This window comes from Clarias gariepinus, chromosome 15 (genome assembly GCF_024256425.1).
Source record: "Clarias gariepinus isolate MV-2021 ecotype Netherlands chromosome 15, CGAR_prim_01v2, whole genome shotgun sequence".
Classification (NCBI taxonomy): domain Eukaryota; kingdom Metazoa; phylum Chordata; class Actinopteri; order Siluriformes; family Clariidae; genus Clarias; species Clarias gariepinus.
In genome coordinates this window covers 10,582,280-10,609,505 of record NC_071114.1, presented here as the reverse complement: position 1 = coordinate 10,609,505, position 27,226 = coordinate 10,582,280, and the positions used below count along the sequence as shown (strand labels likewise).

Sequence of the window (27,226 nt, the reverse complement as noted above, 5' to 3'; positions counted from 1 at the left end):
TGTGGTGTTAGTGTGTGTGGTTCTAGGGCTGTATTGGGGGAAGGGATTGCTGAGGATAAGGACACATGCACCATCGTCCCACTGGCAGCCTGGCACAAATGAAAAAAAAACACAACAACAACAGTGATGTCAGTTTTGGAGAGAATAAGTGCTCGTGCTATTTTGACACAAAGCACAGTGTTGTCCTATTGCCTTGTTTTACGTTTCCATGGTGCTGCAGTTGTGCTCTGAGGAACATGCAAACTTATGCAAAAAACGATGCATAAAAAAAAAAAACATTTGTATAGGCACGAGAAGAAAAAGGCTTGAAATATTTTCACAATCTGGCAAAACAAGTAGTGTTTAGTCAGATGTGGTAACTAGAGATATCTCAGCAGAATTGAAGCATTTGTTTTTTAGATCTCAATCAGCTCATGAAGGAACTGGGCATTTTCTCGTAAGTTGACTTTGAGAAATGTAAGAGCAGAAAAATACAAAATTGTAGGCTGCACAGGACTTTGTTTTCTTTACTACCTAAATACTATCTGCATTTCACTATCTGCACTGTTCATCTAAGATTATTTCTTTAGTTTTTTCTCTGCAGTTCTTGCAGGGTACGTATCAACTTGTGGGGTACGTACGGTATGCACCGATTTATCAGCTGTACATCTGTATCAGACGGTATTTTGCCTTTGGGAAAGACAGCCCCCTTTGCCACGACCCTGTAATGCCATGACCCTGTACTTAGCAATAGCCCGAGGATAGCCAATTAGCATAGAGAGACTATAATCCCCTTGCGTAGGGATTTCTACACTGGACCTTTGTTCTGACACGATTAAACACAGTCAACACGAGTCAACGAGTCCTGTATCCAAAACAGTACATTTACTATGTCATACATGACTTTAATATTAAGTACAACAGTTGTACCCTACAAGATTTATTATGGAGGAAAAAAATCAGTGTTAAGGTTAATTAGAGCAGCACCGTAGCACTCTTCTTGTCTTTGGGTCCAGAAAAAGGGGTACCAACTTGTGGGGTTATTTGCTATTCGTTATTTGTTATTCTCTTTACTTTTTTCACATTAGATTTCCCTGGCACAAAAAGGAAATAAGTAGCAACAAGAAAGCATCACTAACGGCCATCGGTCATCTGCCAAATTATTATTTTAATTTCCTTTATTTCACCCCTGGTAAAGAGTTTTCTAGTCGTTTGAAAATAATACAACATTGAGATTGCAGGTTTAGATCATGATGCCACAGACATCCATGACCACAGTGGGGGAACGGATGGTTTTATTGCCTCTCCAATCCATCGGAGCATCGCTAGTAGTAGTAGTAGTCTGTGAGGTCGTGCATGTAAAAGAGGGCAAATAACACTTACCTTTAAATGTGTGTTCATCTACTGTGTAACAATGTATGAAGCAAAGTTTAAAATAATGTGATAGCTGGCTTGAAGTATCTCAGAGAAACTACTCGTTAGTTGTCACACTTTCTGATTAGTAGCTGTTGAGGGCAAGAACTGGCAAGAAGTCAGGGCATGGTTATTGACCAACGTGAGTGGAAATATGGTTTTAAAAGATTAATATAGAGCTTTTTTTTAAGTCCAACAAACATTGTCTAGGTACTAGAATACTAACAATAAAAAACTAACATGTTGTTGTTCATGATCTTGTGCTTGTGATTGTTCTTTAAAATCGTGCCCATGGTTGAACAATTCATGTTAAAAGAACGAGCAGTGTCTTTTTTTTTACTTCATTCCATTCTCTTATTTATTTTCACTTTTGTCTCCATCGTTATTGCTTGCCACTTCTTATCAGTAGCCACTTCATCGTTGCTGCTTTTACGTTTGCTTCCGGACATCCTGAGATGCACGCTGCACTCACGCGACAATGTACGCTTGACATGTGATCACACTTCTGCACCTGAATATGCGTAAACACGTTTGTATCTTCAAAAGTTTGTAACTCAAATGTTCGTATGTAGGGGACTTGCTGTAACGTAACAGTAATTGCTTTATATGCTCTATATGCAAATAAATAAATAAATATGTAGTACCTCTTCTTTAGTTTTATGGGCACCAATATGCTAGCATATATAAAAAAATAAATAAATAAATTATATATATATATATATATATATATATATATATATATATATATATATATAAAATATATAGTTTCATTTGTATAGTTCATGACTTTAGGGGAAAAAAATACAAAAAAAGTATACTCATGCAAATCTGAATGTTTGACCAATGAAATGCAGTACTTGCTAGAAGTTTGGATGTCCCACTCTGATTAGCAAATCTTAAGCTCATTAGCGTAAGAGTAGCATGGTTTGTTAGCTTGTTATCGGCAGTAGTGTTTTATTGTCCTGTTAGCAGCAGTTGTCTTCCTTAAACTCCTCACTCCGTATTTAGCAGGATTGCTAAGTTGTGTAGATTTATCTGAGACTTCGCATAGACGAATCTGTTTCAGAAAGAGGTATGTTAGCATTCTGAAACAACTCATGACTAAAAGCCATTTTCATGGGAACGTTTATTAGATAGTCTGTTAATGTTTCTGAATTGGAGAATGCTGCCATGCTGGACTCACTGTAAACCTGGTGTATACATTTAAACGCAGATCTTACAGTATTCTTTGAAACTTGACTTTATACACGTCAGAGAAATACATGCTTTTTAGGCCACCTGACATCCCAAAAGCACTTGGCATGTAGTGTTAATGAAGTCAAGAGGGAAACCCATGTCTTTGTAACTAAAGTAAAACAGGCAAATGTAATAATAAAACGGGCCACAGCCAGCTGGGTTATTCTTAGATGTGTCCTTTTTTAGGAAAAGGCCAACCCATTTTCCCTCTCCGGATCCTGTTTCCTTGTCTAATCTCTTCCAGATGTGCTGATGTCAAAGACATAAATGCATCAAAGCCAGAATCTTCAAAGAGTATTGGCTTGCACATGACGAACCTCTGAGTTAATTACCCACCCAAGGAAAGAACATCTATGCCTTTAGAGCTGCCACATTCATAGTCTCAACCTTGCAACACAAAACTGTCCCATACCTTAAAAAGAATTAACAGCCAGCAGAGAGAAAAGCAAATATGCTGCGATAATTAGTGTGGCCTTCCCACTTTAGGCCTAAAGGAATTGAGGTTTATATGGCTTGGATATGAGTCAAGAGCTCATAAGGGTTCGTAAGTATTTCCGAACAAACAGTTCAGTGAATATTTTCAAGGTCTTAGTTTGAATTCCCACAGTGATTCACGTCATCATTGCAGCCCAAGAGAACGAGAAAGAGAGAAAAAAGAGAGAGAGAGAGACCAATTAGGTTGAGAGATAGCAGTCAGTCGAGAGATAGCAGCCTCTGTTTTCTCCCGCGCTGTTGTCTGACTGCTTCGCTCTGTCCTTATAAAGGTTTCTGCTGCATGGTTATTGTTCCATCAGATAAAACCCATCCTGGACATTAGGTTCTGCTTTATTTGGATAGTTGCCACTGGATGGTCTACAGATGCTCATAGTGCTAACAAACTTAAGGAAGAACTTACCATGTTTGGCAAATATACAGTAAATCTCCATGTAAAGGATGAGTTCTAAAATTTAATTAGGATTAGGTACACCGTTTAAATAGATGGCTGCGGGGCAGGTGGTGTCATGACTAGAAATTGTACTTAGTTTGTAGAAAGTAGTAATGTACAAATTGAGCTAGGATTTTAGGCTGCTTAAGGCTCTGGTCTTCTAACTAAAATCCATGTTACTATAGTCATATAATAAACATACATTTAAAATATTTAAATAACTAGGGTAAGTACATTTCATTGACGGTAAAAAGTTTAAACAATTAACGCTAAAAATAAGCTGATCAGTTTTAAAGTAATCGATTATATTATTATTTCAGATTAAATGTCTGTCTGTCTTTCTGTACAGCAGAACTCTATGCCTAACTTATTAAAACAAAGAAATAAAATTTTGTAAGGTTGAGTATCTTCCCCCTTATTTACGCTAAGTTGTTCTTCTTTAGCCTCCAGCAAATACAATCCCTGTTCGGTAATCGGAGAGCGAATCGAAAAAGTAGATCGGAACAACTCCAGTGCTTTAAATTCACTTATACCACTTCAGCCATGTTATTTCAGCTGTGAAAATATTAACTAATTCCAGATTTTAATAACCTGTCCAACAGTCGATTTAAGACGCACCCACAGTTTGACGCATGAGCAGTATGTTGTCAAACTTGCGGTTCGTAATCTGCCACATAATCTCTCATTCTCTAACCAATCAAATCATTGATTTCATTTATGGTGCAGGTTTACTTGAGGCAAATACTAAAGAACTGGCAAAGTTTGATTTAATTCTGTCCAGCCTGTTTTGCGTCATGCTGGGACAGAATCTGTCTGGACAGACAGACATCACTCACATACTCACTCATCGTCTATACCGCTTTATCCTGTATACAGTACAGGGCCGCGGGGCGCCTTGAGCCTATCCTAAGAGACTTAGGGCATGAGGCTGGGTACACCCTGGACAGGGTACCAGTCCATCACACACACATACACACTCATTTATACACTCTGGGCAAGTTGGGAACGCCAATTAGCATAATCTGCATGTCTTTGAACTGTAGTAGGAAACCCACCAAGCAAGGGGAGGACATGCAAAGTCCATGTACACAAAGGGGGGAATCGAACCCAGACCCCGAAGGTGCAAGCCAGCGTGCCGCCTACAGACAGACAAACAGACAGAAATTTGGCAATGGGATATTTCTCCAACTATTCCTATCTACTGTACGACTATGATCATATTTATTACCTAGTGTATTTATTTATTTATTTTGTTCATATAAAGTTTTTTGGTCTGTGCATACATTAATATATATACTATACTTCAGTGCTACACTCTTATACTTTAGATCTGTTTATCACAAGCTTGATGTAAACCACTGTATCCCTGACCAACCAGTTAGTAATGATGAATGAATGCTGTACGTTCATAGTTATAAACAGGATCTCCTTTTTTTTTTTTTTTTTTTGCAAGCTTCCAATCTGACTCACACCTGTCCCAGTGTACACACTAGTCTCGACCGTGAGCCCTTAGGACATTCCTGTCATCTAAATAAATTGTGAGCGAAGATCAAGAGGACACGCCACCATCTCTCTTTTCCTCTTAGTATATGTTTAAGAGACTGAATTGTTAGTAGATAAGCGGACCGCATTCCAACTCGCATATCATCACTTACTACACAACATGCTCCGATACCATCAAAGAGCTCATACACAGACACAGATGCATGACTTCTTGTACTTTGCATGTAATGGGGGGAAAAAAGGAGAGAGACAATTAATAAAATGATAACGGAGTGTGTGACTGGTCCCAAAATATCTTTCAGTGTCTGGAACAGTTCCCAGAGTGCAGGCAGCAGTGTGATTACAGCGTCTGCCTGCGTCAATGCTCCATCCCGGGTCACCGCATGGTTGACCTCCCAATTGATCCCTAATGAACAAATCCAATGCACATTATACAAAGTATTTATTCTGTTGTCTCTTTCTCTCGTACCATTTTTAGCACACACAAGGACTTTCACTCGGCAGCTTGTGTCAATTTCTTTTTAGTTTTAAAGGAGACAACATGAAAGGTGTAGCTTTGAATATTTAACTAACATGAAGTTGTTAAAAAATTTAAAAGAAGGGTTGTTTTCTGTTTGTTTCTTTGTTTGTTTTACAGTATGAGTATAGTTTGGCTCCTTTGGCTGACCTCTTCTGGTGAGATTGTGAACTCTGAGATTAGTCGATCTTAATTCCCATATTAGAAATGCTCTAAATAGCATAGTTGCTTAAATTATTAAATGAATTGTCATGCTGGCTCAGTGGTAGGTTTTTTGTCTGCCATGTGAAAGGCTCGGGTTCGATTCCCATCCAATGCCCAAACCCCAGCCACTGGATTCAGTGCGGGTCCTAAACCCGGATAAAACAGGCCGGTTGTGTCAGGAAGGGTATCCAGGGGAAAACCTGTTCCAAGTTCGTGTGCGGATCTGATAGTCTGCTATGGCGACCCCTCGATGGAAGCAGCCAAGATGCGTGTTTGTTGTATTCACAGATACTAATGAATAGCATTAGGACAGCTGCTAAATATCACCATGTGAATGTAGATTAACCTCCAATACAGAAATACCTTGCAAGTCTTTTAGAAGTTACCATAAAGCATAATTTGGTTCATCACTGGTAGATTTTGGATTTGTCATGAATCCTCCAAAGTGAACTATACTACTGAAATCGGATTTCTTTAGAAATAAAACAAACAAAAAGTATTCATCCCACTAGTGTGAAATGTCTAGATTGGTGTGTGTGTGTGTGTGTGTGTGTGTGTTTTTTTACCTCCCGTTCTCTTTAACACACTGGATGACAAGTTCTGACATGGTGGTGTGTGTATACGTAGTCCACGCTAGGCTGGTGCCCAACCCACCTCATTTCCAAATTGAATTCCCTGTCTTTGTCGGAAATCTGGCTATGAAATGTCGTCATATGTTCCTATAGTCAGGTGTACAGGACGCGACAAATTATGGAGATAAATTTTATAGGAGAAATTAAGAAAAAAGTAAGAATAGAAATATTGTTTTTAGTTTTTTACAATTAAGAGTGATTTTGTTTATGATTTCAATCATGTTTTTTTTTTTTTTTTTTTTTCCGGGGGTTTTAAATCTCTTTATAATCCCTGGTCTCAATATTTTTTTCTCTTTTAGTATTTCAGAGATCTCATTTGCTGGGCCATAAGTGGGACTTGTTTACATAGCACAGCTTTTCAATCAATATGTATCAGTATTTATGAGAGGGATTGCAGTATGATTAAAATTTATTTAGTATTTTTAAAAATCTTGGTGTTTTTATAATATGGCTCACACTAGGGTGTGGGTTCGATTCCCATCTCGGGTCTGTGTGTGTGTGTGTGTGTGTGTGTGTGTGTGTACGTTCTCCCTGTGCCTGTGGGTTCTCCAGTTTCCTCCAACATGTTTGTATGTGTGTAGATGCATTTGCACCCAGTCCAGGGTGTCAGGGTGTACCCCGGCTTGTACCCTAAGTCTCCTGGGATAGGCTCCAGGCTCCCCACAACCCTGGGCTTTTAAATCATTTGTGCTGTATACACTTACACCGAGTTCTATACGCTGCATAGTTTCACCTTTTCACGCACACTCGGTTTACTGACCCATCAAACCCGGTGACCTATCCGTTATTACTGTAAGTTACAGAACAGGATAAAGTGGTATAGATGATGAGTGAGTGAGAGTGAGTAAGAAATGATATGATTCAAAGAGGCTGGGTTCGTAATTTTTATTTACTTTACCCTGCTAAGGAGTTGTTGTTGTTGTTGTTATTCTTATTATTATTCTTTTTATTCTTATTAATTATATTTAACAAAGAACATTTCTAATGGACTTTGTCTACAACTGAATCCTTCAATCTGGATGGTTTGCTGATTTCACAATAAAATTAGATGTAAAATTTTCACCGCTGCAGACTCATCTACAAATAATGTACTTATGACACACACTAGGTGGTGCTATTCCCCTGGTCACGAAAGAGACTTTACAATCCTCATCAATCAGTACAGTTTGTCAGTACGGGCTGCTTTTAAATCATTCGTGCTGTATACGCTCACACCGAGTTCTATACGCTGCATAGTTTCACCTTTTCACGCACACTCAGTTTACTGACCCATTAAACCCGGTGACCTATCCGTTATTACTGTAAGTTACAGAACGACTCGCATAAACATTAATATCATATGTACGAGCCTACTGTAACGAAATCCTATAGAATAATGCCATAGATGACAAGCATAACAAAAATATAAAGAGAAAAAAATATAAATAGGTCATAATGGTGATGGTGGGAGAAAGAGAGATGAACAAAAAAGAAGGATGTACAGTAAATAAACTCTGGTGACATCTACATGAGCTGTGGTATTGTGCAATGTAAGGTGTGCGTGTGTCTATATTAATCTGCAGGTTCCCTTCTTATTCTGTCTCTCCAGTACGACTTTGGCTTTCGGCCACAGAGGAGAAAGACACCCCTTCACGTCCCCAGTAACACTTCTGACTAAGCAAATATTTATTCTAATTTCAGCAGGGCTCCATTTCCAGCCCGGGGGAACTAAAGTCCCATCATGTAATTAAACAGTCAGCCTCAAACACGACTCCTGCCCTCTTTGCCAGTCAACGATTTTGCCCGAGCATGAAGGTGACCTGGCTTGGTGTTAGTTTTTATAATAATTAAGGTATTGATTTATGACTGATTCAAGTTAAGCAGTCAGCCATGTCATAAACTAACTCTGTTAAAGCAGGTTGTTTAGGCTTCGTGTAGAGTACGTGTGTGTGTACATGTGTGTGTGTGTGTGTTCTTTCTTTCACCCAGTGGTGCTTTTTCTTCAAAGAGTTAACACTGGAGACTTTCCAGGAAGGCTGGAGCCTCTCATCCTGTGGGTCCTCCCCCCTGTTTCAGTGCTGTGACCTCACTGTTCAATTGGCACCGGTTCAAGAACGCTAAAACACGTGCGCACCGCCGCAAACAGACACACATACGCTCTATATCAGGCAGGCAGAGGTTCGCAAACGACTTCAGCTGTCAGCTCGTGGTTGAGCTGCATGAGGGGGAGACGCGGGTCTTTCGAATAAGAAGTGCGGTTAAAAAAAGAGAGAGAGAGAGAGAGAGAGAGAGAGAGCGATAAAAAGAGATGCAAGAAATAGTGGGGAAATGGCGTGAAGATCAAGAACGGTACAGATCAACACACTAACAGGGGAAGAGGGAAGCCAGTTCTTTCTTTTTTTCCCCCTCTGTTTGGATGGTGTTGGTGTTAGATCGTTCTCTAAAGCGCTGCGTGTCATCCTGCATATGTAAACCAGTGGGCTGTGCTCTGAGCAAAATAGGCTTACCACAGGAATCGCACAAAAAGCCTAATTTCAGGAAGAGAAGGAAAAAACATGTGACACACACACGGCTCCGAGACATCAAGCACAGCTGAAAGAGCTTGTGTGTATCAACCTGCTTTCCTAGAGGAGGGATGCACGCTGTAACAGAGAGAGACTTTCAGCGTCAACGCTTCTGGACTGACTCAAAGGGAGTTGATTACTCATGCGACTTTGGCTCCTCGGTTTGTGACTTGTCAGAGATGGGAACCATGTGCGGTTTCAAGAGGGCATGGGCACACGAAAGGAAAAGCTAAAGAGTGCAACCGGAGGACAAGTGCTACAAAGCGAAATACAGGGAACTATGAGTTTGCCAACTAACTGTGTCTTTCTCGCTCCTACCGACCGGGCATTCAAAGTCCGGAACGGGAATATCTACGGATCGCCGTGCGCGGTAAACCGTCCAATCGACATCTTGCAGAAACGCAGGCGGTAAATCTTTTCCTACTTTTCTTTCAATGTAACCACAGGGGGGGTAATGCATGTGCGGTTTAAAGCTGCCAAGATCCGTTCTCAGTTTGTCAACCAGTGGCAGCACATGTTCCTGTGCCAGTTCGGAATTTTGTGAATGGTGTCACATAGAAGCTGAGCTTTTAGGGCATTTCTGCCAGTGCTCTTGCACGAAGCTATCCGTGCAGGATCTTTTAACACTGGACACCTCGTGTCTGTACATTAAGGGTTGAGTGTGTTAAGTTTCTTAATACCGTAAGTGCACCTGATGGTTTTGTGTACAGTATTAAAAAAGATATTCTCCATATTAAGTACTGAAAGACCATACTGTAGTTATATTTTTATGATTGTTTTTTATCTCAGGTTGTTTAGGTTCCTAAGTACACATGGTCACTTATTTAAAGAAAAAAAAAATAATAATAATTCAGGGTCTCATAAAAGTCTCCATATATTTGGGAAATGCACATTTCTGAATGTTGAAACCATTGAATTTTTTCAGTATGCTCTTCTTAAAAGGCTTTCCGATCCAATACATACAATATAAAATAAGTACGAAGTACATGAAAATTTGAAGTGCATTTTGCTTAAAGGTCTAAATCCAACATATGGAGCAAAATGCTTAACATTTTCATGCATTTTACTGTATACTTATTTTATATGTATTTTACTGGATGGAGACGTTACAGTCCCCCTGTACTTTTGTTTTAGTTCATACTGTATTAAGGTAATAAAGAAGCTAATAATTTAGGACCTCAGGGACAAGCAGGAAGTGAGACTTATCCTGGTGTTTCTAACCAGATTTTACAGCCCTGTCCTGTGTCTTTTTCTGCACAAAGTCCATCTGGTGTTCTGTTTTAGGGATTGGGTCTGTTTTTCTGTTTTTTGATTTTCACCCAGACCCTCAAGTTTCGTGGGGAGTTGATGAAGTTGAAATGGCCAAATATGTTTCTGAACCAAAGTGTAGTGTTTAAGTCTTTTCTCCAGGCATGCACACCATCTCTCCTTTCACAGGTGTAAAACACAAGTTAAGTGATGCCTTTGTTGTGTACTGTAGTGCTCTGGTGTGTCTCTTAAAACAGAGCTACAAATTTGTGGCCCAAAGGACATCCTGATAGGATTACTTCCTCTAAAATATATAATACTAATACATGCCTTTTATTACAACTAATTGGTAATAATAATAATAATGTATAATCTGTTGAAAGCATTGTACACACTCAATCAGCTATATGTATAGTATAGGTTTCTAAAGCACCCATGTTTTGCTTCTTCTTTAATTGCAAAACAATGTACAACATGCTTTATATTTACGTAAAAGCAGGTCCGCCTGGGCAAACGTTTTTTTTTGTTTTTTTTAATCAAACTTTACCATGATTCAGCATACCGTCTCTCATAAGAGACTCTTGTGAATGCATTTGTGTCATTTCCTGTTGTTGAAAAAGCAAATGCCCAAGCTGTACAAAAAAAAAATGACACTGAGGGGAGCCGTTTGGGAGTGGATTCCTTAAGAAGTGATTGTACGTTTTCAATGGCAGGAAACTAATGGAACGAGCACCAGGAATTGTCTTTTTATTTGCAGTCTGCGGCCATCCTGCTGGAATTTCTTTATGCACGTGTGCAAGTTCGCTGCAACCCGCTGAAACGAGGTCAAAGCCGAGTGCAAACTATTGTGCCACTACCATTCGAAAAAGCAGAGCTGTTGACGGAAAATGTGCATAAATCATCGCCTCGATATCAGCTTAAATATTCCATCATAAATATCCAGATGGCTCATTGGAGTTGTTTTGAAGTAATATTTAAAACATTGTCTATGATACCAAGGTTTCTTATCTCACGCACATCCAACGCTGCTGTGCTTGTTTATCTCTGATAGGAGTGCAAACCAAGCCACAACTGACGTCAACCGAAGAGCTGTGCATGGTGACACAGGCGTTTGTGGTCACAGCTTCTCTTACCACTTTTCAAAAAAAAGAAAATTGTGTGTGTGTTCAAAGTGTGTCCGCAGCAACTGAGTGTTTTAGGCATTTTCCTGAATCTACCATTTAAAGTAATCCGCTGGTCAAAGACTATGTTTGCCTTGAGTTTTACAGCTAAACTAACAAGAGGACGCTTAGACAAGGTGCAGTTTCCTGCAAAAGTTTTGCACACCTTTGCTTAGAACGTCACACAATTAGGAGGACAAAATGGATTTTTAAGGACACAAAAGCTTGCATAACTGTTTAAAGAGAATTGATTTGAAACCTACATAAATTGTAGGTAAAATGCACATTTCTAACATGTTATAATGCATTATTAAGGCATTATATACCTTGTTATTGTTATAAAGTGAACAGCTTTTATCATGCCTTGTAATATGGCATTATAAGCATTCTTTATAAAACATTATATCATAGGCAAAGTACTGTATATAATGATAATAATGATAATAATAATAATGATAGTAATAATCTAATATGATGCTGAAAACATTAGAAAATCATTCGAAAATACAAACGGCATCTTCCCCCATTTCATGGAGCGAAAGTAAAGTTAGGTAAAGTAGGTTATAATATCGTATGTCTATTAATATAGTCTAGATTTACATATTTAAAGTATATGCAGTCAGTTACTCATGACAGAGTTCAGAGGGTTTCCGGGTCATTATAAACAAACAAATAAAACAAATGTATTAAGTATTAAATGCCCTTGGGTTATGGCATATTTCAGACTTAAATAAATAACATATTTCAGCGTTACATACAAATGCTGTGACTTTTTCATGTGCCTTATTGTACTACCGGTATGTCAGACTCGCATAGCGAGGCCAAGCTTGCCAAGTGAGATCATATTTGTCTTTATGCATTTTATATTTCAGCTTATATTCATTTTATGAAAACCTATGACATTTTTGTGCCAGACTTACGTATAGTCTCACTTAGTCTAAATCAGATTTTGAGTTTTGTAATTTGACACCATCATTTTTATTATATGTAATCAGAAGTAAACTCAGCCACAAACACAATGTTCATAACATTTAATAAAAAATAAACCCCAAAAGAGTCATAACACAACCTTTTCTCAATCAAAACCTATACCCGATGACTCAATAAAAAAATTATAATATTATAACGCAACCCTTATGACAACTGACACCTGGAGTTGGAGTTAGTCTTTATCGATCTTAGTGTCTTTATAGACGTTTATTTAGGTTTATGTCATAAGTTGTCATAAAGAATTTACGTAGGCGTCATGTAGGATTGTAATCAGTGACCTTAGGTAATAGCTTGACATTTACTTGGAGCACTGATGCATGCATCCCCCTACTTGGTGTGCATTCCCCTTACTGCACAAAATGCTTCCTATTTGTGTTCATAACAGGACAGTAACATTTTTACACAAGGTATGATCTGATAAGGTCATGATGAAACCTTAGAAGATTTCTTGACCATATGTTATGCATTTTCATCTTTGATTCGATCCGTACAGTATATAGATTTAAACAGAAGCTTACATGTCTTGCTCAAGAATCCAACTATGGCAGCTTGGTGGTGCCAAAATGTTAACATACAGCCTTCTGATCTGGAGCGCAAAGCCTAAACCCCCTGAGCCACCGTAAGTGGCTCAACTAGGGTACATCAATTCAACCACCTCCGACACTGAACTAAAGCACATACACACAACAAAATAAAATAAAATAAAATAAAAATCAGTAGTTTATTAACTGAACTTTTTTTTTTTTTACTAACCTATTAAGTTACATGTATACAATATTTTAATTTACTTGGAGTAGTTGCTAAACTAAAGGGTACAAAAACGATCCTACATTGCAGATATACAAAAACATTATGATGTCTTATTGTGTAATTTGTTAAGCATTTACAGTACACTGCTGCTGAATAAAAAACAACTATTTTACTTGTAGTACTGTGCATACAAATGCTGTGACTTTTTCATGTGCCTTATTGTACTACAGGTATGTCAGACTCGCATAGCGAGGCCAAGCTTGCCAAGTGAGATCATATTTGTCTTTATGCATTTTATATTTCAGCTTATATTAATTTTATGAAAACCTATGACATTTTTGTGCCAGACTTACGTATAGTCTCACTTAGTCTAAATCAGATTTTGAGTTTTGTAATTTGGCACCATCATTTTTATTATATGTAATCAGAAGTAAACTCAGCCACAAACACAATGTTCATAACATTTAATAAAAAATACACCCCAAAAGAGTCATAACACAACCTTTTCTAAATCAAAACCTATACCCGATGACTCAATAAAAAAATTATAATATTATAACGCAACCCTTATGACAACTGACACCTGGAGTTGGAGTTAGTCTTTATCGATCTTAGTGTCTTTATAGATGTTTATTTAGGTTTATGTCATAAGTTGTCATAAAGAATTTACGTAGGCGTCATGTAGGATTGTAATCAGTGACCTTCTATAAATAAACTTCTATAAAGAGCAATAAAGAGTAATAAAATAAACAGTGAATATTTGGAGTAAAAACTCATTGCTTAAATCAGGGGTTGTAGACACAGATTTGTGCAGTTTTATAAGAAAACAGCTGTTAGGTTTTACTGAGCTTGCTGGAGAATATGAGTTCTTCTGGTAACTTTGTCACACTCGCTCCTTTCTATTTTTATGCAAATCTCAGGAGCGTACATTAGGTTTTTTGTTTCCATCTGAAAACTGGTCTGTCTTGTACTATATTTTTTTTTCTTTAAAGCCATGCATATATTCTTCTGTAATGTTATTTATTTATAAATTTTACATAGAGTTACATATAGAAATACTGAATGATTTTGTACATATTTATGCAGACATGATAAACATATATAACAAAATTTTTACAGAATATAATAGGGTGCCTAAGACTTTTGCACAAAACTGTATATAACTATACTAAAGTTTTTTTCATGAGTTTCCTTGTAAGATAACTTGTAAGTTACCAAATAAGTTTCCTTACCCGATTAAGGATTAAAGTTATACTCATAACGTTTAATCATTTTTACTGGCAATCTTACTTAAATGAGTAAAAAAAACTAATTCGACAGCATATTTCAACAAACCACTGAGCAAAATCATACACCTCCTCCTACTGAAAGACATTTCACATTTCTCTCTTTCCATTTCTAAGTAACCTTTACCCAGTGTCCTTGACTGTTAGTTATATACTGTCTAAACACTTTACTTTTATACCATTCTCCAGCTCAGTGAAAGCTGTTTTGACAGCTGTTTTTTTTGTCTGATGTAACTGCTTTCAATTATTCTACTTTCAATTAGACATGACATCTTCTGAAACTAATTATTTATGCTTTTAAAAGGATCATAAATAATTCAAAACCCATTAATTGTTATTGGATTTTGTTATATTAATATTTATCTGTTATAAAACAAGAAAACTGAAAAAGAAAAAAGCACTCCAATGTAACCACCTTTGTAGAAGCTTAAGAATACTTCACCTTTTCATGTAAACGCTTTAATTAAAAGGGGAAGCGGTAGAACCTGCTTCACCCCAGGTCGCAATCACTTGTTTATTGAAATGTGCCTATTAAACCCACATCTGTGGACCAAATCAAAGACCAGTCCCCTTTGCCTCCCTTCTGCTCTTGACTCTCACCCCAGCCTGTGCATTAAGCCTTCATGGCCAGGCGCTTTGCTACTTAATTGCTTTTGCTCTGCAAGTGATGCACGCTGTCCAATTGGGATCAATATGGCGTTCCAAATAAAGCCTGGATCTGCTGAGAGCTTAATCAGGCCCAGTAGTGGGGATAGTGGATCCGGGAGAGAGGCTGAGCTCTGGACAAGTCCCCGTGTGTTTTTTATTTTGAGGAGCGCTACCCTCAATTATGCCACGCTCGGCGCAACAGTCTTCTCGGACCACCACCGAAGAGCGTATTGATTACGCCATCTCATCACTCCTTTCATTAGCCATATACCTAATACACATAGACTATATGTGACTTATCTCTGCTAGTGCAATTCATTCTGCTGTCCTCAGACTTAGCATCTACTACATACTCTATTCAGACTCATTTTTAAACGGTTCTCTAAAGCTGATTCTCTTTGTGCATTTTTTTTTTTTTGTATTTCACTTTCAACTGGTTGGTAGGAAACTAACTTGGAATGTCTCGGATGTCATTGTGTGCTTTAGCTTTACCATTTCCCTTCAGTGGAACTAAGGGCCCCAAGCATGTCCTAGCATCACAATGCCCTTGCACACAAAGCAACATCGAGCACATGGTTTGGCGATGCTGGCGTGGAAGAACTTAAATGGCCTGCAGAGCCCTGACCTCAACCCCAATTAACATCTTTGCAGTGAATTGGAATGATCTCTAATGGTCCCCTTGGTAAATGGTCTTGTCTTAATCATCATCCAGTTTTTGGTGGTGGTTTATTTTAGTTTTTAGTATTTAATAAAATAAAATAAAAATTCATAGTGTTTTTTATAAATCAGGTTATTTAGCTTATCTTTTGTACCTGGAAATAATTTACAATGAAATGCTGATGGGAAATGTGGTTGCTTTTTTATACTGTATTATTATTATTTTTGTTTTGTATTGAGCATAGCCAGCCTTTAAGGGCCTCTCAGCAGCACATGTATTGATGGTAAAACCTGGAATGTTGAGCCATCACACCCACTCCCCACACATTTTACACTTGTTGAGGTTTGTGCGTTGAGGGTGTAGCCTAGTGTTGAATTTTTTGGAGGCAACTTATTGAACATGTTTTTCCCCTTGTTCATCCTCCACTGTTAGAATTAAAAAGAAACAATGGCTAAAAATGTGTTTTAGAATAATTCTTTATACTATATATTTTAACATTCTTTTAACATATACTGTATTAGATTTTTAGTATTTAGCAAGTTTATTTTATATATTCAATACATAGTCTAATAATTTATTACTATTATACATAACATAACCTATGTATGACCATTTAAAAAATGCATCAAATCAAATCATCAAATCAGTGTTTACCAATAAAAGATGATTTGTTTATAACTAAAAATGGAAAAAAAGGAATACGCTCGAAAGTTTCACTGTGCTTTTGTTTTTACCAGCTATTGGAATGGTGTATTTTGCACATGCAGTATGTATGTGCTCATGGAAAGGAGCAGTCATGCAACAACTGTTTTCTTTCTGTAATTTTTTTTTTTTTTACAGGTTTAATAAGACTAAAACAAGTGGGCCTAGTGGCTCAGTGGTTGGTGTTTCGCTTGCCATGCGAAAGGACTGGGTTCGATTCTTACCCAGTGCCCAAACCCCAGCCACTGGATGCAGTGCCGGCCCCAAGCCCGGGTAAAATGGGAGGGTTGCGTCAGGAATGGCATCCTGGTTAAAACCTGTGCCAAGCTTGTATGTGCAGACCAAGTTTCCGCTGTGGCGACCCCTTGCCAGCAGCAGCCGAAAGACCACAACAATAAGACTGGTACAAATACCACATGTAACTGCTACATCAAATTGTATATGAAAAGGCTTCAGTTCTAGCATCTCTCTTGGTTGTTCAATGGCAATAATTGCTGAGTAATATGGAAAGGGGGAAAGTAACTTTAGTTTTTGTGGTTAGTTTAAAGGGCAGATGATGTAACCTGATTCCTGTGAATTGGTGACGGTGACTTTAGTAGCAATTATATTACATTTACCAAATATAGACATATCTAACATAAATCTGCTGGAAAAAAAACAGTATGAAAGGAAAATTTGGAACCTTTTACTCAAAAAGCAGTAATTAATGAAAACAAAGTCAATATTTGGTGCAACCATGATTTGATGATGCTTTAGTCCCACGTACAATCTGTGCAGCTTTATAAGAAAATTACCCAAAAAAAATTTGCCCCCGAAAATTTGTTGATATATAATGTGCTGCTTTTTTCTGGCACAAAAATATTTTTCTATAACTTTTAATTTTGTGGTTGAATACCGATGTTTAAAAATCAGAAATGTTTTTGTTCTGTCTTAATAATAAAGTGTTATAATAAAATGTAAAAAACTTATTAGAAAGTTTGTACTAAAACACAAATTGTGTTTATATGTGTGTATAGTACATTGGAAAAAAATGCTTCACACTAACATTAGCACAGGAAATATGCCTTCAGTAGTGTAACTTCCTGTGATGTGAGCAAACTTTTAGATAACTATGTTCCTAATCCCCACAGTCTAACAGCATATTTTTATATTGTGAACTTTGCAATAGTAATTTCTATTAAAAAAAAAACAGTCATTGTTGAAGCTAAAAGGCCTCATGGGCAAACTGTTTTGTTTCCTATAGTACACAATGTCCCATGTCTGGTCCTAAACATTGCCTTGGAAACAAGTCTGAATTAAGCATGTGCCTTCTGTTCTGCATAAATTTACTATTTGAAGATCTTTGGGTTCATAATCAATATGCATTGAATATGTCAGCCCAGTAATTTAGCCTGTAGCTCTAAGGTAACCGCACATACTCTAGCATCAGGCATAGCACTTTCTATATGATGCTACATCTGTGATGCTTCACAGTACTCATAATGTGCTCCAGGTGATTAGTAATGTTGTGGATGTTTTGGAATGTTTGGGAAAATTCAAAACAGGAGTTCATATGCCATACTGCTATTCCATATAGCCCAACATTATGGAGTGCAGGTGCTAAGGTCCTGCTGTGAACTTTTTCCTGCTCCCATCTGAACTTGCAGATGTTTCCAGGCACTTCAAAGTTAACCTTGTAATGTTGGTTGCTTCTCTGACAAATGCCTTCCTTATTGTGCCTTATGCCATCAAATAATTTATTTATTTATTGATCATTAATATTAATAAATGTTTGGAATTTTGGAGACTTTTTTGTAGATTTTATGGATATTCATACCCACTTTAATATTTATGACTTTTTTGTGTGTGGTTTTTTTTTTTTTTTACGTTTTTTAGTTGCACAACTATACTGTAACATTAGTTAAATGTTGTATTGGACAGATCTGTCTTGTCTTTTTCGCATGTTCTTGGTGAGAACATAATTAAAACCCATATAGGCATTTTATTAAAAATAATGTTAAAATTTATATTTGTGCTTTAGAACTAGCATGTTTTTAACTCAATGCTAGTAAACATTTTTTAATCTGATTTTTAAAAAATCTGACCTGAATTAGAAGAAGTAAGGCTTTCCATCATTCTAACAGGCTACTTGCAAATTTATATGACACAGTTTTGCATAGCAGTAACCAAGTAATAGTTAACCCATGTTTCACACCCAGTGAGTAACCCAATGCTCAATTTTTAGACATTAGAATTGCATTATTATGTTTGTGTGTACACACTGGCAGAACTTCCACCAGCTGACCAGCATGCATTTTCAGCATGTATTCATTCCGCTCAAGATTTAGATTTAAAATATGAGCAAATTTTCAATTTCAAATACATATTACAATAGGCCTTCAAAATAATCACATCTGGAGGTTAGTCTGATATGTGATGGCACAGTGGCATAGTGGTTAGCACTTTGGCCTCGCACCTCCCGGGTCAACGGTTCGATTTCTGCCTCTGGCCTGTGTTAGTAGAGTTTGCATGTAGCTGTAGCACAAATGCTTGTAGCACAAGCATGTTCTCCCAGTGCCTGGTAGGTTTCCTTTAGGTACTCCGGTTTAATTCCAAGGTCCAAAGATTAGCCTGATTGCTATTTCTAAATTCCCCATAGTGTGTGCATGTGTGTACAGTATGTGCCCAGAGTCCCCCGTATAAGTGATATTGAGTGAAAGAGAGTAAGTGAGTAATTTAAGCAGTAAATTGATCATATAATCATAGACAAGTGTTTATGTACAGTATGCTTTAAATAAAAGGTTTTAAGTTTTGATTTTGCAAAGGAGGAAATAAAGAAATGTATATCAGTGCAAGGGAAGTTGAGTTTTAAGGCAACAATTGCAAAATCCCAGCCACATTTTTCTAATAAGAGAGGAACGGTGAAATAGAGCTGATCAGAAGACCTCAAGTGTCTATTAATAAAGCAGATAAATAGCAAATACATGCAATGCTGACCTCATAAATACACTGACACTGCAGTGGACTCTCAAATGAAGTAAAGCTAAAATTGGAGTAATATGATCCTCTTTACACCACCAACTAATCAGGCAGCAGTATTTTAAAGTCATTGCAAATGTCCCAGGGAGGATGAAGTGTAAAGCTGAAAAGATTTTAGCTCAAGCCTGCTTTACAGTGATCTAAGCAAGATGCCACAAACATATAGATCATCTTTTCCTAAATCAAGAAGGACATAATTACGTGGGCTATTTGCTTTCCAACAGCTATACAATTCCCCCATGTACAATGTGGTTTTGCTGTAAGAGATGGTCTGAAAAAGGCTGAAAGTTTTTTGTTTGTTTTTTAAACATCTGGATCTTTTGCTGCTGTATTATGGACACAAAGGTTTCATGATACTGGGAGGAGAAGTGGGAAGAAAAATCCAGTCTAAATACATTCAAAATGAGAAAAAGGCTTGAGGAACATTATTAGTTGTATGCTGTAAAATGCTAGCAATGACACTGGCATGCCACATATCATTTAGTTTGATTTACAGTGGCATTTTTTAATACATTCTGAATTTGTCCGAGAATAAGAAAGAAATATTTTATTGTAAAAATTTGTGCTTGTACTGTATACACAGTACAAAAGTATTTGGCCCAACCTGCAGTGACAATATTACTTCAATATGAATTTGGTCTCCCTTTTGCAGCTATAACAGTTTCCACTCTTCTTGGAAGGCTGTCCATGATATTTGTGTTTCTATGTTTCTATATGCCATGTTTCTGTTGGAATTAGTGCTCATTCATTCTGTAGAGCGTCAAAGGTGCCCGATGGGGTTGAGGTCAGGGCTCAGTCAAGTTCTTTCACACCAAACTCATTAAACCATGTGTTTATAGTCCTTGCTTAGTGCACTGCGGCACTGTCGTGTTGGAATAGAAAAGGGCCTCCCCCAAACTGTTGCACAAAGTTGAAAGGATAGCATTGTCTGAGATGCTGAAGCATTAAGATTGCCCTTCCTTGAAGATAAGAGTCCTGTTTAAAACACAGGTTCGGCTTAATACTTTTGTCCATATAGTGTTTATACAAAATTATAAATATTATAAATAATATGTAATAATTAATTTTGGTTTCTAATTTTAAAAAATCATAAAAATGTAAAAAGTTGAAGCGCAGACTAACACTACTTAGTGGTGTCTTTAGACTGGTATTACCCTTAAAGACACGATGCTGGGAAATGGGTTTTCAGTTTCCTAAATCCATGGGCTGGGGCTTAATTAAGTAGCCATGATTGTTGGGTGTCCAAGGAAGATAAATTTGTGGAACTACACTCAAATGTAGTTGGACTGTAGTATTTCATATACAGAACAAAAGCTACATCAATCATAAGACTGAGTTATAAATGTTATTTTAGTGACTTTGACAATGACATGGTTGTTGCTGCCAGATGGGCTGGTTTGAGTATTTTAGAAACTGCTGATCTTCTGGGATTTTTGCATGCGACTGTGTTCAGAGTCTTCCAGAGTTGTTATTTTACAAAATAGTGCAACAAAGCTGACATGATTGCAGAAACTGAAAAAAAGCATCTGAAACATGCTAAATGTCAAACCTTGATGTGGTTGGAAGGAGTGTTAAAGATGCTCAGCAATGCTTATCCCATACTCTAGGGACCCTTGTGGATTTTTAAGATGAGTGTGCAAACATATAGCTGCATTCAGAGATGTTTGTGCCATGAGAAGACGTACAGTACTGCATTGCAAATAGGGTTGTAATGTGCTTCACCTGAGTGAGTATAACTACCCTGAGCTGCTGTACAAGCTATTTATAGTTCTCTAGTCAGACCAGGTGACCTTCACTGTTACAATATTCATCCCTTCACCTCTAAGATCACTATTCCCTCTAAATGCCAGATGAGTAGGACAAGGAAATGGTCTTTGTCTTGGACCAATCCAGCAGCCTTCCTGTCACTTCTTTTCAATCCAAATGCAAAGTTCCCATTGGCTCCTTTCCCTTTCCTCAGTCAGATGATCATTCTGATTATGCACAAACCAACACATTTCGTGTTAGTTTTGGATTTACCAACCTTAACAACAAAAAAGCACAGTGTGATTTTATAGAATATATTGCAATTATTCTACAATATTAATACTTTATTAATCTAATGTATACAGGTGTTAAATATTTACCGTACAAACAGGTGTACAGTTACATCACAAGTGTAATATAAAGAAAGTTGGGTATAACGTCAGGCGGCGTAATCTGCTAAATATAACAGGACACAGCCTGCTGTTCATAAATTCATCAACGTTATGAAATAAAATAGATATATCAAATAGATAGGCAAAGTTTGATTAAACAGACGGTGGGAGTCCACATCATTTAGAGAATATTTATACACATATTTAGGAAACTTTTTAAGCAAATATTTGAACGAATATCTTTATATACAGTAACATGCCTGCGATGGATTGGCATCCCATCCAGGGTGTACCCCATCTTGTGGCCTAAGTCTCCTGGGATAAGCTCCAAGCCCCACACAACCCTGCCTACAGGATAAAGTGGTATATACAACAACAACGATGATCTTAAAATAACTTGGTTTTACCATTTCTAACTCTACTGATAAATGAATAGAAGAACTTTTGTAAAGCCCAGAATCTTAATTATTGTGCTGCTGTTTTTTTAATTCTTCCATTCCTTATTCATTCTTTACTATTATTTTATGGTAGTGCTTAATTGCTATCTAATTATGTCTTGGACCCTTCTGTTCTGTTTCAGTTTTGATGTGGAGAATGGACCGTCAGTGGGGCGAGCGCTGGACTCTCAGGTCAGCCCGAGCTCTGGCCTGGTCCTGCAGGGCAACTTCCCTCACAGCCAGCGACGCGAGTCTTTCTTGTACCGCTCGGACTCCGACTTTGACATCTCACCGAAGGCCATGTCTCGAAATTCCTCCACTGCTAGTGAGCTGTGAGTATTAATACTCTGCTTGGTTCTTTACTGACACTTCTCAGAATGAGATTACTATGTATTGCAGAGTTTCCTGTTTCTGATAATAGACTGAAAACTTTTTTAGGACCATCATGATGAATATCAACATACTGTGATGTCCTTTATAGTCATTTCGTTATCCTATTCGTCCTCGTTGTTGACATCATGTTTGACGTCCGTGGCTTTTTGCACAAACATCCAAGTGAGGTCATGAGACTCCTTTTGTTTTGTATTTTTTTTTTTCCTCAAGGGAAGAGGGCTTGAAACAGTGGGAAGTCAGTTGCCTGCCTCGGTGAGATAAGCGTGTGGCAACTCTATTTTCCTTTAACAGATTGTTTCTAATAATGTGTTTTCCCATCTACTGACATCCCCACCGGTCACCCAGACCCACTCACACACTCCTTTTCCCAACCCCACATGGCTCACCCGAATTTGATGATATGTGGACTTATTTTAGTGTGATGCATGTCCCTTTGTCTGTTGTTAAACGATTTGTCTTTCTGCATGACCCACCAGTTGAAGCAACATGAGCTATATATTTAAATATATAGAAGTTTATTGACAAATGATTTCTGTACATATAGTTATTTAATTACACAGGTACACTATTTGGGAAGTGTCTAGTAATAGCTAACAAACTAACAATGTAACAATTGTTTTACACACACACACACACACACACACACACATATATATATATATATATAGACACAGGCTCTGTCAAAAATGTATAGACACTTAAGTTAAGTTTTTTTCCATTGTCATTGTTTCTGTCATAATTCCACCCGCAGTTATTTCGAGAGTAGAGGAAATAAAAACACCTACAGTATAAATGCATTTATTTGTATAACTATTTGTAAAGTCTATTTCTATTGTTAACTTTAAAAATTAGCATGTTTTCAATAATGCATATACTGTACTGTACAGTACATGACATGCTGATTTGTCATATGTACTGTAGGACGCCAAAAATGGTTGGTTTACTATTTAATCTAATAATGTGATGTGACAATAAACCTGACCAATTAAATTCATTTACACACATATAAACTTCATGATTTATAAATAATCCCTATTACAAACTGGGTCAGTATTTGTTATTTTGATTTTTTTTTAAAAGTTTGGGGAACACTGGTTTAGACACTTCTCTTCTCACGTGACCCCTTCCTATCATGCTCTCTTAATGCCGAATTACTCATACTGTATAAGTTGACTGGATTTAGAGAAAAACGTCCCCTATTTACATAAGGGTGAAATTAGCAGGAAAATGTTGTGCATAATGTGTTACCCCAATCAGTATTAAGAAGAGCCTTCTCCGTGAAAACGCTGGAGCATACTGAGAAATTAGGATTTGTTTTTATTTACTTTCTCCGAAACAAAAAGAAGTATTTTTTTTCTTTAATTCCAGACATGAAGACATGATTGTAACACCATTTGCACAGGTTAGTAAAATTATGGCATGTTTTATACCATTAAATTTGCCACCATGTCTAGCGTTTTGTTGGTTCTAGAGCACATGCAATTTACTGATATTCCTCCACATACTGTAGGTCCTGGCCAGTTTGCGAACAGTACGGACCAACTTTGCAGCATTGACTCATCTACAGGATCGGGGAAGTTGCAAGTAAGAGAGATTGTCTGTTTTATATTTGCCCAGCATTTTTTATTAGATTTTATTTAAATGTTTTATCCACAGGGACACGGTGACTCAGTGGTTAGCAGTGTTCTCATTCAGCTACAGGGTTGAGGGGTCCGATTTTGCTTCTAAACTGTGTCCACTGAGTGCTCCATCCTCCCCGCACACTCCGAAAAACATGATCTGTAGGCTGATTGTTCTTACCATACTGCCTTTATGATAAGCTGTGCCCACTTCTGGGTTGGCACTTCATCTAGGGTGTACCTTGTCTTGTTTCTTGCACTCCCTGGGATGGGCTCCAGCCACCCTTCAACCATTCACAAGATAAGGTTTATAGAAAATGCACAAATGAAAGAAAATTTTCATACATTTCACTTACTGCATTTTGTTTCTATTTTCTAGACGGCCATCAGTCAGTAATCCACCCTCGGTGTGCAAGCAGGGTGTGCCAGGTCAGTGGCTATCTCTTTAGTCTTGGATAAAGGGACACTGGGTTTATTTTGTATGACCCCAAATGACTCCAGATGAATACAAATAGCTCACTGAATTATAATCATGGAGATCCGATTGATTCCCATAAAATCAATTGATTTTCAACCGAAATCTCATTGTGAGTTCTAATAGAAATTTCTAGTGCATTAATGTTTATTTAGAATCAGATGTTTAAGGATTTTTATGGATTCTCACCCTTCGAAATAGTATAGACTTGTTTAATTTCCAATTGGCTTTTTGTAAGACTTGAATGCATAGTGTGCAATATGAATTTTATATGGACTAGATGGCTTGTAATGCACAGCTTTTTTTAAAAACAAGTCACCATTTCAATTTAAATAAGCAAATACTTTGGGGTGTTTATTGGGTAATTATTGTTACTATATTTCACCTGGCAACAACTGGGTTAAGCAGGTCAACTCAGTATTAAAACCTAGAAGGATACCCCATCAATTTCTGCCTTGCGAAAAATTAAAATGTCGGACACTCTAATAATTCATTTGAGCACTTTTAGATTTGATTCCTGTGCACTTTTGATAAGCGTATGCAAGGTTGCAACATTTATTTATGGCCTTCATCTTTGGCTGCGATCATACACTTATGACAAGAAAAGTTAAACCACTCATCAAAGTCTTCTCCAGCACATTCAGGTCTTCAGCTGATTTCAGTTTATTGTCACATATGGTTGCAGAGCCTAGACTTGACCAACTGGGAAAAAGTAACATCAAGAATCAAAGAAATGTGATTGGAATAAAAAATATGATTGGATATCACTTAAACACTTGGGGATGTCACAATAAAGAAAACTTACTTTAGAAAACCAAAGTTATGGTTAATAGTGAAAGTTATGTTAAAAAGTGAAAGTAAAAGCACTTCCACATACACAGTATGATGGGAATTCACAGGATTTGGATTAAACCAAATCCTGTGAACTGATTGGCAGTATAAAGATTGTGTTTGGAGTAATAGGAAAAGGTCTTCTGGTCAGATTGACCCTATTCTAGAGCGATAGGTGGATCAGTGTTAGAAAGGATGCACATGAAGTGATGCACCAATCATGCATATTGGCCAATATACAAGCCTCTGGAGGCAATGGTATGATCTGGGGTTGCTCCAGTTGGTCTAGTCCATTCTCTGCAACGTTATGAGGCAATAAACTGAAATCAGCTGACGACCTGAATGTAGGCTACTGAATGGCTAAGTATCACATCTATGGAGGGTTTCTTTTTCGCATATTCCAGGAAGACAGTGCCAAGATTCATTGGGTTCAAATTGCAAAAGAGTGATTCTGGAAGCATAAGGAATCATTTACTTGGCTCCAACAAGTCCTGACCTTAACCCCACTGAAAGTCTTTGGGATGTGCTGGAGAAGACTTTAATGAGTGGTTAAACTCTGGTTAAACTGTTCTTGTCAAGTGTAAGATCTAAGCCAAAGATTAAGGCCATAAATAAATGTTGCAATCCTGCATACGCTTGTCAAAAATGCACCAGAATCAAAGCTAAAGGTATTCCAATAAAGTATTAGTGTGCAACATTTTTATTTTCCGCCAAGCAGTGTATAACTTCAAGCTATAGTTGATCATATTGTATACTGTGTTATTATATATTTTTGATCAATTTATTGATGGTTGTGTAAATTCATGATGTTGTATGCCATAAAATTGGCTTAGTTTTTCCTCATGTGAGGTCCAAATACGTTCTGGGGATTAAGATGTCTTGCATGACAGGCTAAATTACAGTACATGGTCTAATACTTTATATCGGCCCATATGTGAACTATAAATACACCTTTGCATCACAGTGGTGACACGTGTACTCTCATTTCCAAGGGAAAGCCCATTGGAATTTTCATTGGTTCAAGTTGATAACTACAAATAGCGATTTTACGTATGTTCCGAGCTTAGTAACTGTTCCATTGCAGATGAGACATACCAGAAGTTGGCCATTGAGACACTGGAAGAACTTGACTGGTGTCTGGATCAACTGGAGACCTTGCAGACACGTCACTCAGTCAGCGAGATGGCCTCTAATAAGGTATCATCTCTCAATTTAATGTCTGTTCAACACTTAAGTTTTCTTTTTGGTAAATTTTTTTCAATATATTTTTGTTTTTTTTGTTTAAATCTATAAATCATTGCAATACTAACTATTGTTGGCATCTATGAAGAGAGCAACTGTGTGTGAAAGAGGGCGCTTTTCTCCAACTGTGTTGCGCAGTTCAATGATGACACATGAACAGCAGTTAAAAAATGCGAAATATCTTTAGGTGTCTTCACCCTCCCCTGGACGGTAGCGGTCATGTGATAGGGAAGGGTTGGTTAGTGGGTGGGAATGGGAAAATGACCTAATTAACATGAACATAATGGAAAAATAAGATAAAAACACTGGAAACTAAGTCATTTTGAAAATGTCAGGCGCTGATTTTTTATTATTATTATTATTATTATTATTTAAATAAGTGATATTTGCATTTGGTGAAGCTTACGTATTCGACACGCTCTCTCACATACTCTCTCTCTCTCTCAAGTTGCGTGCTTGAAAATGTGAACGTGTGCCGATGTGGAGCTAATGTCAAGGGAGATCACTGATCCATGACGTAGCTGCATGTAGTACTGAAAATGCTATATATAGCTTGATACTATAAATAGTAAGCCAATATCATGATTACAATGTATTCCTGCTTCTTGAAACACACTGCATGGAAATGCATGTTATCAACTAGCATCTTCATGATTTTTGCAATTTATTAACTGTATAG

The 27,226-nt window shown here is 37.4% G+C and overlaps 1 protein-coding gene across 6 annotated transcripts in view; it reads left to right on the top strand.

The window, feature by feature from the left end:
• The window catches only part of LOC128542626 (cAMP-specific 3',5'-cyclic phosphodiesterase 4D-like), an 85,857-nt gene that overhangs the window by 44,979 nt on the left and 13,652 nt on the right, over positions 1–27,226 (top strand). For 4 of the 6 annotated variants that reach the window (XM_053512562.1, XM_053512565.1, XM_053512560.1 and 1 more), the window contains 6 exons: positions 22,131–22,319; positions 22,591–22,632; positions 23,749–23,782; positions 23,891–23,964; positions 24,379–24,428; positions 26,390–26,502. In XM_053512562.1, the coding sequence (XP_053368537.1) occupies positions 22,131–22,319; positions 22,591–22,632; positions 23,749–23,782; positions 23,891–23,964; positions 24,379–24,428; positions 26,390–26,502 (502 nt within the window). Of the gene's footprint in view, positions 1–8,534; positions 9,361–22,130; positions 22,320–22,590; positions 22,633–23,748; positions 23,783–23,890; positions 23,965–24,378; positions 24,429–26,389; positions 26,503–27,226 lie in introns of those variants that run through there. The other 2 variants (XM_053512563.1, XM_053512561.1) reach the window with 2 other exon arrangements.